The 14,080-nt window shown below is 35.1% G+C and overlaps 1 protein-coding gene across 13 annotated transcripts in view; it reads right to left on the bottom strand.

The window, feature by feature from the left end:
- NEDD4 (NEDD4 E3 ubiquitin protein ligase) overlaps positions 1-14,080 on the bottom strand; it is a 207,453-nt gene that overhangs the window by 38,889 nt on the left and 154,484 nt on the right. For 9 of the 13 annotated variants that reach the window (XM_067029802.1, XM_067029803.1, XM_059056175.2 and 6 more), the window contains 6 exons: positions 12,081-12,131; positions 10,568-10,629; positions 7,962-8,064; positions 2,958-3,124; positions 729-846; positions 470-637 (listed from right to left, as the gene is read on the bottom strand). In XM_067029802.1, coding sequence (XP_066885903.1) covers positions 470-637; positions 729-846; positions 2,958-3,124; positions 7,962-8,064; positions 10,568-10,614 — 603 coding nt within the window. In that variant the 5' untranslated portion in view covers positions 10,615-10,629; positions 12,081-12,131. The remainder of the gene's footprint in view (positions 1-469; positions 638-728; positions 847-2,957; positions 3,125-7,961; positions 8,065-10,567; positions 10,630-12,080; positions 12,132-14,080) is intronic. The other 4 variants (XM_067029809.1, XM_067029812.1, XM_067029810.1 and 1 more) reach the window with 1 other exon arrangement.

Below are 14,080 nucleotides of genomic sequence, written 5' to 3'. Positions count from 1 at the left end.
CGGTGTGTTTTCCCCTTGCTGAAATGAGTAATAAACCCAACTTGTTCAATTACAGGTGTGTTCCTGGCAGCCTTTGGCTGGAGGGCACTGATTTATGTAATGGACATTTAGACTCCAATGACCATTTGGATTTTCCATGACCCTGCTTCATACTATTAGCGGGGATATTTGAAAACAGCCGTGCTGTAAAGTACCAAAGTCCCTAACACATTATTATGTGTAACTTAAGACAATTTTTTTCTCATCACAAGAAAAAAAAAACCTGTGAAGTGTTGGATAGTAAGTAAACTTATTGTGGTTATAATTGTGCAACATATATATAAAATTATTATGGTGTACATCTTAAACTAATACAATGTGTTATATCAACTGTAGGAGGAAAAAGGATAACATTCAGTCTTTAGACACTGAATGGAATAATATATAATACAAAATCCGGAAGCTCCAACAAAATCTAAGACCATCTTACTGAGCTGGATACTGGCTGGCCAGTGGCTGAATTTCCATAAACAGTGAGTCTGGCATTCAATTCTTCTGCAAGATGAGTCTGGACATCCAAGTTATTTGATGGTGGAGATGAGGGGAAGGCCTGATGGCTGTACATGGTGGCTTCATCTTCTCTTATAACTTCCCAGTTCTACAATGAACAGAATAAGCTTAAGCCACACATACCTTAATCTACTGCTGTAACATATGTTTATCAACAAGAACGAGAAAATGATTTCTACCTCGGAAGACTCTCGGCTGTCAACACTTTCTGTTTCCTCAGATATCTGCCGCCTGGTGGTGAATGCACGCTGGGCTTGCAGTTGAATGTTACCATTCTCGGCATCTGTTAGGATGTCCCTGTATTAGGAATGTAAAAGCCATCACCCACGTCTGAAGAGAGTTAAAGTGATAGTCAAAAATTCTGTTTTCATTAAAAAAAAACCCCTATATTAGATCAGAATTTATTGTTCTGGGCCAAAGGCTGCTTCAAAATGCATAGATTAAGTCCTAGGCACAACGGTACCTGCAAGAGTACCTTATGGAGTTAAAGTTTTTGTGAAAATGTGTAATGTGCCTAATATTTTCGTTCATCACTGTGCCTAGGATAATGTCTCCCACGTATGTGCACTCATAAAGTATTTGTTGGGCTTCCCTGGTGGCGCAGAGGTTGAGAGTCCGCCTGCCGATGCAGGGGACACGGGTTTGTGTCCCGGTCCGGGAAGATCCCACATGCCGCGGAGCGGCTGGGCCCGTGAGCCATGGCCGCTGAGCCTGCATGTCCGGAGCCCGGAGCCTGTGCTCCACAACGGGAGAGGCCACAACAGTGAGAGGCCCGCGTACCGCAAAAAAAAAAAAAGTATTTGTTGAATGAATACCTGAGAGTTTCATAAATAATTTCATTATATTATTATTTCACCATGTTCTTACAAGAGTAAAATCTAAAGTAGCTCCAGAAAGTTCATAAAACAGAAGCTTTAAGAGTTACACATACATCTTCATGAATCGGACAGTAACATTTTCCAGAACTGATCTTTAGCCAAGAGTAGAGTTTCCCATGTAGGAACGCGGAGGGCAGAAGGAAGGACAGTGTAAGGACACTTTAATTAAAAACTTGAAGGAGTACAGATTAAATGGTATCTATCTGCTTTTGATCATATACAGTAATGGACCGCTTCTGAAAAAGGACAGTAGTAAAGGCGTGTCTGAATCTAGGAAAGGTACGGTTAATCAGACTGAACACCCACTCCCCAGTCATTTCTTAGTTATACTGTTCTAGCTAGTTGTGTTTAATATAGCCAGACCATAAGATCTAGAATTTTGTATAAATATTTAATAACAAAATTATTGTTAATTTATTTAATGCCAGATAAGCCCAGGATAGTCAGAAGACCAGTTCTTACTTCACTGTTGCTGGAGAAAACACAGTGGTCCTAAGGGAATGCCTCACACTTTTTTCCTCCTAAATAGTTGATTTTTGCTGGCTGAAAACAACATCAACCACAGTGAAAAAAATGTGATTCTGCTCAAGTCAGGCTTGCCATAATACTGAGGTATACAACAGGAGGATGTTGCAGAAATTTATCGTGTTTTCAGTCTTGCAATCTGTACGCCATTCTACATAGATCAATGCCTCTGTGACACGAAGAACTTGGATCATTAATTTGCTTTGGAAGGATCTGGGAAGGGAAAATATCTATGAAAGTGCTTGGACTATATCAGATACAAAATACCAAAGCCAAAAATTAGAACATTAAGGAACAAATAAGAAAAATTTTATGTCTGTGTCAAAAAGTAGAAAACTAAAGAAAGACTTCATAAGGTTATAAGGAAGGATATTTGATAATAAACATGAATAATGGAAGAATTTATAAATGTTATTTACAAACGTACAGTCTTATGATAATAAAAGAAAAATGTCACTGGGGAAACATAAATCAGAATACCTCAAAGGCCATTCTGTCCTTGATTTGGGTACATTGGAAATTAGGTACACATTGACCAGATTGGAAAATGGGTGTTTAACAAAAGACCTTATTATTGAGTCCTTTCAATTTTATAAATAATTTACACTTTAAAAATACTGTACTGTAGAAATTAACAAGTCATTATATTTTAGTAACAAACTACAAAAAAATCTTCAAGATTTTCTAAATTAGTCTCAAGAGAAAAATGTTTCTTTTGTGGCTATAATTAAAAACAGAAATAACTGGAAATTTATTAAAATAAAGAAGCAATTAGAAGGGTGGTATTTGTGGCTCAAATACTTTTTAATACTATCAAATCATTTTAAAAAAGAAGCATCCATGATAGCATTTTTAAAGCCCTGGGCCATAAAAATCCTAGCATTCTTGCAGTTTTTGGATCCCCATACTATTATGAATCCATTTGAGCCATTTGAGCCATGACTTCAAAATGAAAACTAGTGGTCCAAAAGTATTCAGATTACAAACATGAAAGACATCACATACTGAAGGGTTGGTCTTTTCCACTGTGTTCTTCTAGATTCATGGTTTACATAGTAGGTCCTTCCAAGAATATCCTGCCTCTCTTCCCATCCTGGAGGTAGAGGGGAAGGTTCTTGTTGCTGCTGCAAATGGCAAGCAGCATCTGGTTGGTCCAAAACCACCCAGCCAGGCTGAAAAACAGAATGGTAACAATTAAGTGTGTGCTTAATTTTTTTAACCTTATAAATTATGCTAGAGGAAGTTTTAAAAGAGATTTAGCACACCCAGTTCCAGAAACTATGCAAAGACAGAATTAGCACATTGTCAACTTTTAAGATCATAATAGGAATATCTTATGATAATGAAGATTTTTTTTTTGCAAAATGATAACATTTAAATTTTGCTTGAAAAAAAATTTTTTTGAAAAAATTTAAAACATGTCTAATAGGAGAAAAAGGACACAGAAAAATTTCAAATAAACAAACAGCACTGGAAGGCACTAAGAAATTGAAAAGCATAGTTTAACCTTACTCTATTCTCTAACTTATAAGCAGGGATCATGTCTTATTGGGCATTGTCTCTCCCACAGAGAAAGCACCTTGTTTATGGTGGAAATAAACAACTCTCTGAAACCTGAAAAAAAAAAAACCACTGGATGAAGGTCAAATATGTAGAGGCATGATAGGGAAGGGCAAATGATTTACAAATAATTGAGTGATGGAAAAGACATGATGATTCTCTGGTCTGACTTTTCTCTTTCTCCTCTGGACCATGGAAAGGCATTTTGGTCAGGTCATAAAACAGTCAAAGAAAGAAAGTTTTGTTTTGTTTTATTTATATGCTAGGAAGGCTCTGGAAATTTCCTCTGAGACTAGCAAGGGGCAAACATACAAAAACCCTTAGCTAGGGTAGTTATAGAGTAAGGAATTATTTGAAAAGGATAGTGAGGGTTAGTGACATACTTTTATACAAGAAACTTCATAACAGAAAAGGCAGTCAGTAAAAGATTCTGCTAAACATCAATATGGTTAGGAAGCATAAATACACTAGTGATGAAAACTTAAAAATTCTCCTAAAGGGACACAAAAGAAGACCTGAATGAATGAAGAGACATAATGTGATCTTGGCTAGGGAGATTTAATCTCAGAAAGGTGTCAATTCTCCCCAAGTTAATTTATAAAGTTGCCAAGATTCCAATAGAACTACATTATGGATTTTTTTGAAAATAACAAGACAAGGCAATTTTCAAGTTCAAATAGAAATAAAAACAAGCAAGAATAATCAGCACAGTTCCAAAAAAGAAGAGTGAAGATTAACTTTATCAGATAAAACATACCACAAACCACAATAATGAATAGAATTGGAAAACTCAGAAAGAGAATCAAATTTATAGGAATTTAGTATACGATAAAGACATTTCACATTTGTGGGAAGATGGGCAAATTACTTAGAAAAAAAGGAAAAAATTATCTGGGTTTCTACCTCATACCTTATAACCAGAATGTTACAGATTGAGCAATATTTAAAATGTTAAAAAGTAAAACTGAAATGTATTAGAGCAAACCTGGGTATATTAAAACAATATATTCTAAGCGTGGAGGAGCCATTAAGTACGACATCAAACCCGGAAGGCATAAAAGAGATTGAGTGATTTGATTACAACCCCCCAAATTTGTACATGGCAAAAACTACTAAATCGAAGTTAAAAAAAAAAAGGCAAACTGGGGAACATATTTGGTACCATAATAATAGGTAAAAAAATCATTTCCTTAATAGAGAGCCTTTTGTTCTAGACATTGCGGATCTAGCACTGGAGGACTGTTGTGTGCCAGCCAGTTGACGGCTTAGAAGATGGAAGAGAATTCTTCTATGTTGGAAGGTGGGTTCTGAAGAGGAAGGGTCAAGGACAAGAGCTGGGAAGAAAAGAAATGTTTTCTGGGAGAAAAGGATAGGGTTTCTGCAGCAAGTTTGGTCTCTTCTGGCTAGCTCCAGTGGGAAGGTTAGAGACTGAGGCAGAAAGGAAGGTGATGGGTAGGAGAGAGGAAGACAGACAGAATTATTCTGGGAAAAGGAATCTGGATGGGAAGTAAAACAGACTCCTTTTCTTTCTTAGCCTATTTTCTTCTTTATATCTTCTTCTATGGGAACTGATATCTCGTTAATTTCTTTTCTTTCTTTTTATTGCCCAAACTCCATTCTCTCTCCCTTCCCTCTAACCCCTTACTTTTTCTCTCCATCTATGTTTACCTTCCTTCTCTCTCTCTCCTTTCCTTTCCTTTAAATGATCATGATATAGTATCTATATATCTAAAACTGTCTTGTACATATTAAGTCACATTTTACTTCTCTGGTCTCAATTTCAAAAGTGTTAGAGTTGAACTTTTATATTTCACTATCTTGAAAAAAACGACTAATTAAAAAATATGGTCACTGATTATTTTTCTGCAGATTAATAAAATTTATTAATAAAAGGGTCCTCACTTCTACTGTGAGTGAAGGATTATAAAAATATTCAGAGCTTGGAAAATGGTACCAAAAATATTTCTTTAAAATCTTCTTAAAGATTTCTCTCTTAAAGGTCTACTTATTGAATTTATGTTACCCAAGTAAACTTGTGAAGGGGAAAAAAACTAAGTAAGGGCCTGTTTTTAAAAAACCTGTTTCAGTTCCAGGAGGAAGTACAGTTACACATTTGAACATTGTTTAGAAAGAATGAGTTTTCATTTTCTGTAGAGAATGCCTCCCTATTAAACATGTATCAGCTAATATTCTTCACAAAATAATTTTCTAAGTATCAATGTATGTTACTTTATTACTAACCTCAAAGCTAACATACAACTGCCCACAATTTAACGGAATCAAAGTCCAGAAAGAAAGCATTTAGAGGTACAACAAAACATTATATTATACGGTAATTGTGTAAAATACATACAACTAAACCTAAAGTTACAAGGCGTGCAAAAGTCAAATATTACATAATTATCTATTATAGCCACACTTTATCATACTAGGGCATACACTGTCTAAGAGTGAGCCTCTTCTGAAAATTACAATTGTTTTCTTTAAATGGTAGGATTTTATATATTCAGTCACAAACTAAATGTCAAAGACAAGACTTCTCTGGTCATTAGCTACACAGAAGATAAATAAGCACAGATTCATGTGTTTGAATTCCTAGGGCCTTTCATAAATAAACTCGTACATGCTTACATCTACTGAAATTATAAGGTGCATTCTGAGGCAATTCAAACATTGAGACATGAGACCACAAAATGAAGTGAAGCAGCTCTACCCACAGAAACTGAACTGTGAATAAGGTACCTGTGATACGTGTGTGTGGGCAAAACTTGGAGCAGGTTACCAAATAATGAAATGCTGTTAAAAATTTTTTAAGTTACTAAATAAAGAATTTTCTTTCTTTACAGCAGACATCCTTCATTTCAAACAGAATTCCATTATTCAGGTTTCCCTATGCACCAAAATGCCAGGTACAGAAAATTCTACTCAATAAATTTCTAAATTAAAAAAAAAAAGACTGTTATATGACAAATCAGAGAAAAACTAAAATGAAAAAAAAAAGGTAATCAAATAAGGGAATTAGACTTAAGAGAGGATACCAAGTTCTTTGATTGCCAGAGTAAGGGTTAACTAAAATCTATGAGTTAAAGAAAAAAAGTTCTTTCTTTCTGTTATTATGAATTCCCCAACAAAGTAAAGTCTCATTAGTGCATATAAAAAATTCCCAGAGGGCTTCCCTGGTGGCGCAGTGGTTGAGAGTCCGCCTGCCGATGCAGGAGACACGGGTTCGTGCCCTGGTCCGGGAAGATCCCACATGCCGCGGAGCAACTAAGCCCGTGAGCCGTGGCCGCTAAAAAATTCCCAGAAAGCTTTGTTGCAAAAGCACTACTTGTTCTCCAACTTTCTTTCTCAAGACGTTTGGGTGTATGATGCAGAGCCCAGCACTGGGGAAGGGTCCCTCAGCCTTACAGTTCTGGAGACTTCAGCAGACCTTGATCAAAGAGGCATGAGTGTTGAGGAAGCCACACATACAAAACCCTCCAGAGCAGACTGATGCCAGCACACTGGGTGCTTTCAGTCAATGTGGTAGAATAAGGTGCTATCTTTTGATGATAAGGTTCCTTCAGTGGGAACCTCAAGGGGCAAATGTTTTTGTTCCCTTTTCAGATCATGAATTTTTGTGCTGGAAGAAACCTCAGAGGTCATCTGGTACAATCCTGTCACTTTGTAAAGGAAGAACCTGAGGTCCAGAGCAGGTCAGAGACTCACATGGTCACTCAACTCACAAGCAGCAGAGCTTGCAACTAAGATACCAGGCTCCAAATCCCTGTCCAATTCTATTCCAAGTAAATACTCTCTGCCTCTTCTTCACGCACCCCAAAGGCAAGTGGTTCTGCCCAAATCCTTGACTGGACTTCCTCTTATCCTGTCATCCATGAAGATGGTTAAATTCTTCTGCCCCCCATAAATGTGGCTTTTTATTAGATCACTTATATTCTCTCCCTCTCTCTCTCTTAGTCTCCTCCTTTTCTATGAGCCCTCCCGCCCACTCCCACCCCAACCATGATAGGAAAAGTAACAGGAATTATATTTCATAGAAGAGTTCCTAATTAGTAGAGCCTCCTCAAATATTCCACATATTTAACTTACAAATACTAAATTGTGTTCTTACTTTAATGGAGGGGGAACATGACATCGTTTTAGAAAACTCTGAAAAACTAGAAACAGTTAATGACTTAATTACAACAAACACTTTCACTTATAAACATTACAATCTCTATTCCCTAACCCTTAAGAATGCCATCAGTAACGGCCATTCATTCTACAGAAATATCCTCAGCGGAAAGAAATGTTTAACAAATTCTTGGGTAAAATAAACAAATGTCCAGGGAAGTAATTTTTGTTTCACACATTAACTTCATTTGAATAGTTATTTTTTCTTCGGAGTATAGTAAAATAAGAAATTAGATATTTTCTTTTTAGTTTAACCAAATATTTATAAAATCTCACCTCTAATTCCTCAGCCTGTTCTGTGTTATCTTCTTCTGAGCCACTGGTTTTAGGTAAGTAAGTCATTTTTAATCTCAGATAACCTTTAACTCTTGATTTGTGACTGTAGAAAACAAAATAATAATTCACAAAATTTTAATATTAAGAAGAAAAGCACTCATTTAATAAGAGTTTACTGAACATCTACTAGCTAGTAGAGGAGATTCAAAGACAAGTTCCAGTGCAGAAGATATTTAGGAAAAGGAATAGACGGTGGAGAAAAAGGAACATCCATAAATAAATAATTGTTATGAGATAAATAAGGAACTATGGAAGTTTAAGTGAAAGATCAGAGAGAATTTGAAAGAGAAGTTGGCATTTGAGTTGGGGCTAGAAGACTGGGGAGGATTTTGATCTGTGGCAGTGAAGAGAAAGGCATATGAGTAGAGAAAAGAGCAAAAACAAGGAAATAGATGGGAAACCTGGGGTGCAGTTAAGGAAATGGCAGTAGCTGAGACTGGCTGAATTACAGGATACATAAAGGGAGTGGAAATGGCCCAGCTGATGAGATCTGTGTAAAATAAGAGAACTTTTAGATTTTACTTTGCATAGAATTTTGGGAATAGGGAAAGTCATCCTCAGAGATGTGCTTTAGGGATAATAATCTAGCCATGTTGTATAAGATGACAGAAAAGTGGAGAGCAAGGATGGATAACTGCCTGAAACCTAGTGTCTTTGACAGCTGTTTGAATCTGTCATATGTTAATTTACCTCATCTGTTTTCATATTATATCTTGTATCACCTCTTTGAATAATGAGTTGTCTAAGTTAAGGGCTGCTGCCCAGTGTAGTAACATTTAAGGATTTTAAAACCTGTCTTTCTTAAGTTTCTAACTGAAGACCTAACTCTGTCTATTGCCCCCACCAAATCTAGCATCCTGTTTACTTAAGAAATCCTTGCTTGTCCTTGCTTTCTGTATAGGTTTTTTGGGTATTTTTTTTTTATAGATTTCAGTTATGTAATATGACATAAAAGTCCTAATCTTTTATCCTGTCTTCAAGAGATACTCCCCTACCCCACCCCACCCCCAATGCCTCCCTTAAGCTTTTTAGTTGTTCTTCTCTACACAGTTCTCATGGATTTGGGAAGTGTACCTTTGTTGAGTGGTCAATAAAACCCCTGATGCTTATTTCCCAGGCCACTAACATGACTCGTGTCTCCATAGTTAAGGGGGTGTGAACATTCTGACTTGTTATAAAAGATGGATACAGAAAACTTACTCAGATAATATTTTATAGGAGAGTTTCTCCACAATGATAAGTTTTATTATGTTTTTCCAACTAGATAATATGCCTGTGGGTTTGGGCTTAGTGATGCTTAAAAAAATCTAAGAATGTAGTTAGATAAAGCTCTTTCTGCACTTGCAGTAATACCCAGTGCAGACAGAAGATGTAAGTGTTTTGAAGATAAAGATACCAGAAAGCATTTGACAAATTGAAAAGCAGGTTACTAGAGCAACCAAATAAGAGAAGAAAGAAATATTTAGTTATTCTTGATATACAGATGTCACAATCAGTCCAAAATAAAAGGAAGAAAAGAGACATATTGCAAGACTTCTAGAGAAATTAAATATGTGGTTTCTCTTATAGACAGTAAATATGAACACAGAAAGCACTGCCCCCTTTATTTTAATAATTTATATTACAATGAATACTTAAAAATGTTGATTAAAAATATAAAATATTTTTATCAAAAATTTTACTAAGTTCCCATACTATATTTTTCAATTCCATTTTCTAGTTTTAAAAACAAAACATATAGTATTGTTTTCACAGATTTCCTTCCTCTGCTTTACTCTGCCCTTTCTGACAGCAAAGCCACATACACCTCTTCACTAGATTTTACTTGATTCTGTGGTTCAGAATATCAAAAGGAGTTTTATTAACAGCTTAAACTTAAAAATTTTGACAAAAATCAAGTAATTCAGTTTAGGAAAATGGAATTATAAACAGGCTATTGGGTTGTAAATTATAGTCTTTGCTCATGTTATTTTCTCTAAATATTTGAGTTTTCTGAAATATCTTTTTAAAAATGAAAGTATGCTAAATGTAGTTATATATCTCTGAAAATGGTTTTGTGTATTCAAGTTGGATTTTTTTTTTTGGCTGTGCTATACAGCTTGCAGGATCTTACTTCATGGATCAGGGACTGAACCAGGGCCGTGGCAGTGAAAGTGCTGAGTCCCAACCACTGGACCACCAGGGAATTCCCTGGATGTTTTTTTTACATGAATTGATGTTTGTGATTTTTAAAGCACAGAATGACAAAATTACATATACTGTAAGATATAAAATACATATAAACTAATGACAAATTTCATTCTCATAGTATGATAAATATAAGGGAGACAAGTCTTTCCCAAAGGGGTATGATCACTTTTCCATATTTTCAGAATTTTTGCACTGTGCATATTATTACTTTTTAATCAGAAATAGCAATAAAGCTTCTAAAAACTAATATTTATATGTAGCTTATTTACAAAGGTTGAAACTGAATTTCCAAAGAGGCTCTGTAAGGTATAAAGAGATTTTTAAAAATTTCATGTTATTATTTTATATTTACTGACCTTCTTGGGTGAAGAACAAAATCCTTAAATGTATATGGTCTCTCCATTCTTGGATTTTCTGTCTAGAATAAAACAGTGGGTTTTCAAGATACATCTATAACACCAAAAATGTAAACTTTTCAAGAATATTCATTAACTATGACCTAAGGCATAATTGAAGTTAGAGGTGAGAAAAAAGTAGCTTTAGCTTATTAAACGGAAACAGTTGGTAATCTGACGGCACTTTCACTTTCCTGCACTGCAGGAATTGCACCTGGCATCACAACTCAGTATAAAACTAGCTGAGCAGGTGTGTCGTGAAGACAAAGGGAGGGTAAAAGTGGAAAAACAGTAGAGAATGGTTAGTATGCTTGAGCGCCAAAGAAATATGGAATATGTACAATGTCAGCAGGCTGGCGTGGTTAGATCATAGAGACAGTTCTAGGAGAACAAAAAAGTAAGCAGCTTGGAAAATAAGACTGGATTAAATTCATTATCAAAAGCTTGCAATGTCTAAAGACTACAGAGAGACAATAAACATCTGAAAAGCCTGATAATGAAGTATTACTTCTCTTTCTTATCAAGTTCAGCAGCCCTTTGTTTTTACTGTCCTTTACTTCTCTGCTGCACCTTGCATTGTTAACTATCCATTCAGTCTTGGAACTCTTAAATTCTCATGACATCATTTTACTTCGTTCTTTTCCGATTTCTCCTGGTCTGTCTTCTCTTTCTCCTCTGACAGACCCACACTGATGAACATGCAATGTATTAGCCTTAAATGCTCTCATCCCTCTCGTTTGGACAGCCCATTCTCAGAGATTCTGCGGTTACCTTAACAATGATAGCTCTCAATCCTTCCAGAACTTTTTCCCTACACAACTTATTTTTATATCTCTGTCAGCTGCCCACTTTAAGCTTTCATTTTTCTTGTTTACTACCGATATGTAATATGGCCAAAAATAAATTTATCATATCTCAAAAAAAAGGCTTTCCTCCTGTGTTTTCTACTTGAGATACCACCCTTATCTTGCACGTTCAACTTGTATTATCTTTACTTTTTGCTTAATTTTATTTTTTTCAACTGGAGCTCCATGTTAAAAACCTGATCCAGTAATGTTATGTTATGAAATGTTTCCTACATCTGTCTGTTTTCTTCTGTTGCTATATGCTTGGTCCAGGTTCAGTTTCATGCCCATATTGTTGTAATTGATCTTAGTTTCTTTTCGTGAGACTAAGCTCTCCCCGTTCTAGTTATTCAGTAGAATATTTCCAAACTGATCTTCCTCAAACAATGCTTTCATGATGTCAACCAACTTCAGTGGCTCTCTATTTCTTACTGGGGTTCATGTAAGGGAATTTTGAAAATAAAATGGAAAACTGAGATGAGTTTTCAGAAAATAATATGCTCAAGAAATAAGAGCAGTATACACTTTACAATTCAAATATTTACATTTACTATATCGTGTATCTGTAAGTATTTATTAAAATAAAAAGAATAAACATAAAAAGTAAAATCATGGACATCTATACTAACCGGTAATGGATAAAGAGGAACATCCACTTGACCTAGGAAATCATCTCTTGTCTACAAAAGAAAGAAGAAAAAATGACATTAGTAATATGCTTGATCTTTTTGGAAAACTTTGATGAGCTATTGTCATCATTCACAAAAATACATCGAAGTTTTTTTTTTGTTTGTTTAACCCTATGAAATATCAATGAAAAAAATCAATGGGAAATAAAAGGTAATATGCTACAACTTCTGGTAATGGCAGAATAGAGTATATTAGATTGATCCTTCTGAAGATAATAACTATATACTCTGAAAATATATCAAAACAACGATTTGAAAGCAACATAGAGTGACCAAAAGCAAGCAGAAATTGGAAGGGAGTCAATCCTTGAAAGAATGAACTGTATTAGGTAGGATTCCTGTTCATATGGCTTTTTACCTGGTAGTACTCCACAGTTCATATGGTGGAATGATTGGAACTCAAAGAGAAATCTGAAATCTTACTCATTTGAGGAGTCCAAAGACTTACTTTGAAGTCAACAGTCTAACTGGAAAGTGAGGGGGACAACCCCTGAAAGGAAGAAGCCACAAAAGTCCCTTCAAATCTACATATAAACTCTATTCAAATTCCTAGCTGATCCCTGAACTGCATATGTGAAAGGCAACAGCTGGAAGGCTGAAAGGACTCAGCACAGATTTCACAGTTGATGTTCACCTAAGGGGAGCTAGCATTTAGAGTTCAGCTAAGTTAATAACCTGCTAGAACAAAGATCAACACTCTTTAGGGAAAGATAACAAAACTCATTGTATCCATCATATGCCACACACACTGTCCAATATACATTAAAAATTACTAAACATGCAAAGAAATAGACAAATGTGACCCAGTATCAAGAGAAAAGGTAATTAATAGAAACTGACCACAAGATAAGCCAGATCTTGGAATTAGCAGACAGGAAAATGAAAGTAGCTATTATAAAGATGTTCAAGGATATAAAATGGAAAATAAAGTCATAATAAATGAATGGATGGGGAATCTCAGCAGTGAAATGGAAACTATAAAAGGGAATTAAACGTATATTTTGATATATATATAGAACTGAAAAACAGAATATCTGAATTAAAGATCAGTGGATCTGCTTAACATATGATTGAAAATAACTAGAGAAAAGTTCTGTGAACCTGAAGATATATCAAAAGAATTTATATAATATGAAAAATAAAGAGGACTTGTGGTAAAATATCAAGCAGTATAATATATGTGTAAGTGAAGTTCCAGAAAGATAGAAGGGGAAGGAAGAGAAAAGAGAAAGAGAGAGAGAGAGAAAAGAGAAAAACATTTAAAGAATAAAATCACCAGCTTCCCCAAATGTTAACATCTTACATAACCATAGCACAATGATCAAAACTAGGCGAAATATTTTTAGAGGAAATATTAACACTTTTATTTATTCATTCTTTTATTCTTAAGCTTTTTTAATTGTTAAAAAAAACCCTATACACGTGACAGTAAATATCTTTCACCCATAATCTTTATCAATTTAAAGTAAGCTTATGAAAACCTTGACCCTGCAATCACAGTTCCCGAAGGGCACAGAGTTAACTGTTAAGTAATTTCTCTGAGATTTTTTTCCTGCATGCATCCACCCACATACTTAAATTTTTTTTTAATTGAGGTATAATTGACATACAATATTACATTAGTTTCAGATGTACAACATAATGATTCAATATTTGGATATATTGCAAAATAATCACCATAATAAAACTAGTTAGCATTGGGTAACTTACATGGTTACAGAATTTTTGTTTCCTGTGATGAGAACTTTTAAGATTTACTCTCTCAGCAACTTTCAAGTATGTTACACAGTATTATTAGCTGTACTCACCAGGCTGTAATTATGTCCTCATGACTTATTTATTTTAAAACTGTAAGTTTGTATCTTTTGACTCCCTTCACTCATTTACCCCACTCCTCATCCCCTGCCTCTCTGACAACCAACAATCTGTTCTGTATGAGC

Source organism: Kogia breviceps, chromosome 3 (genome assembly GCF_026419965.1).
Source record: "Kogia breviceps isolate mKogBre1 chromosome 3, mKogBre1 haplotype 1, whole genome shotgun sequence".
Taxonomy (NCBI): domain Eukaryota; kingdom Metazoa; phylum Chordata; class Mammalia; order Artiodactyla; family Physeteridae; genus Kogia; species Kogia breviceps.
Note: the sequence above shows the minus strand (reverse complement) of the source record. Positions and strands in the feature narration are given on the sequence as shown.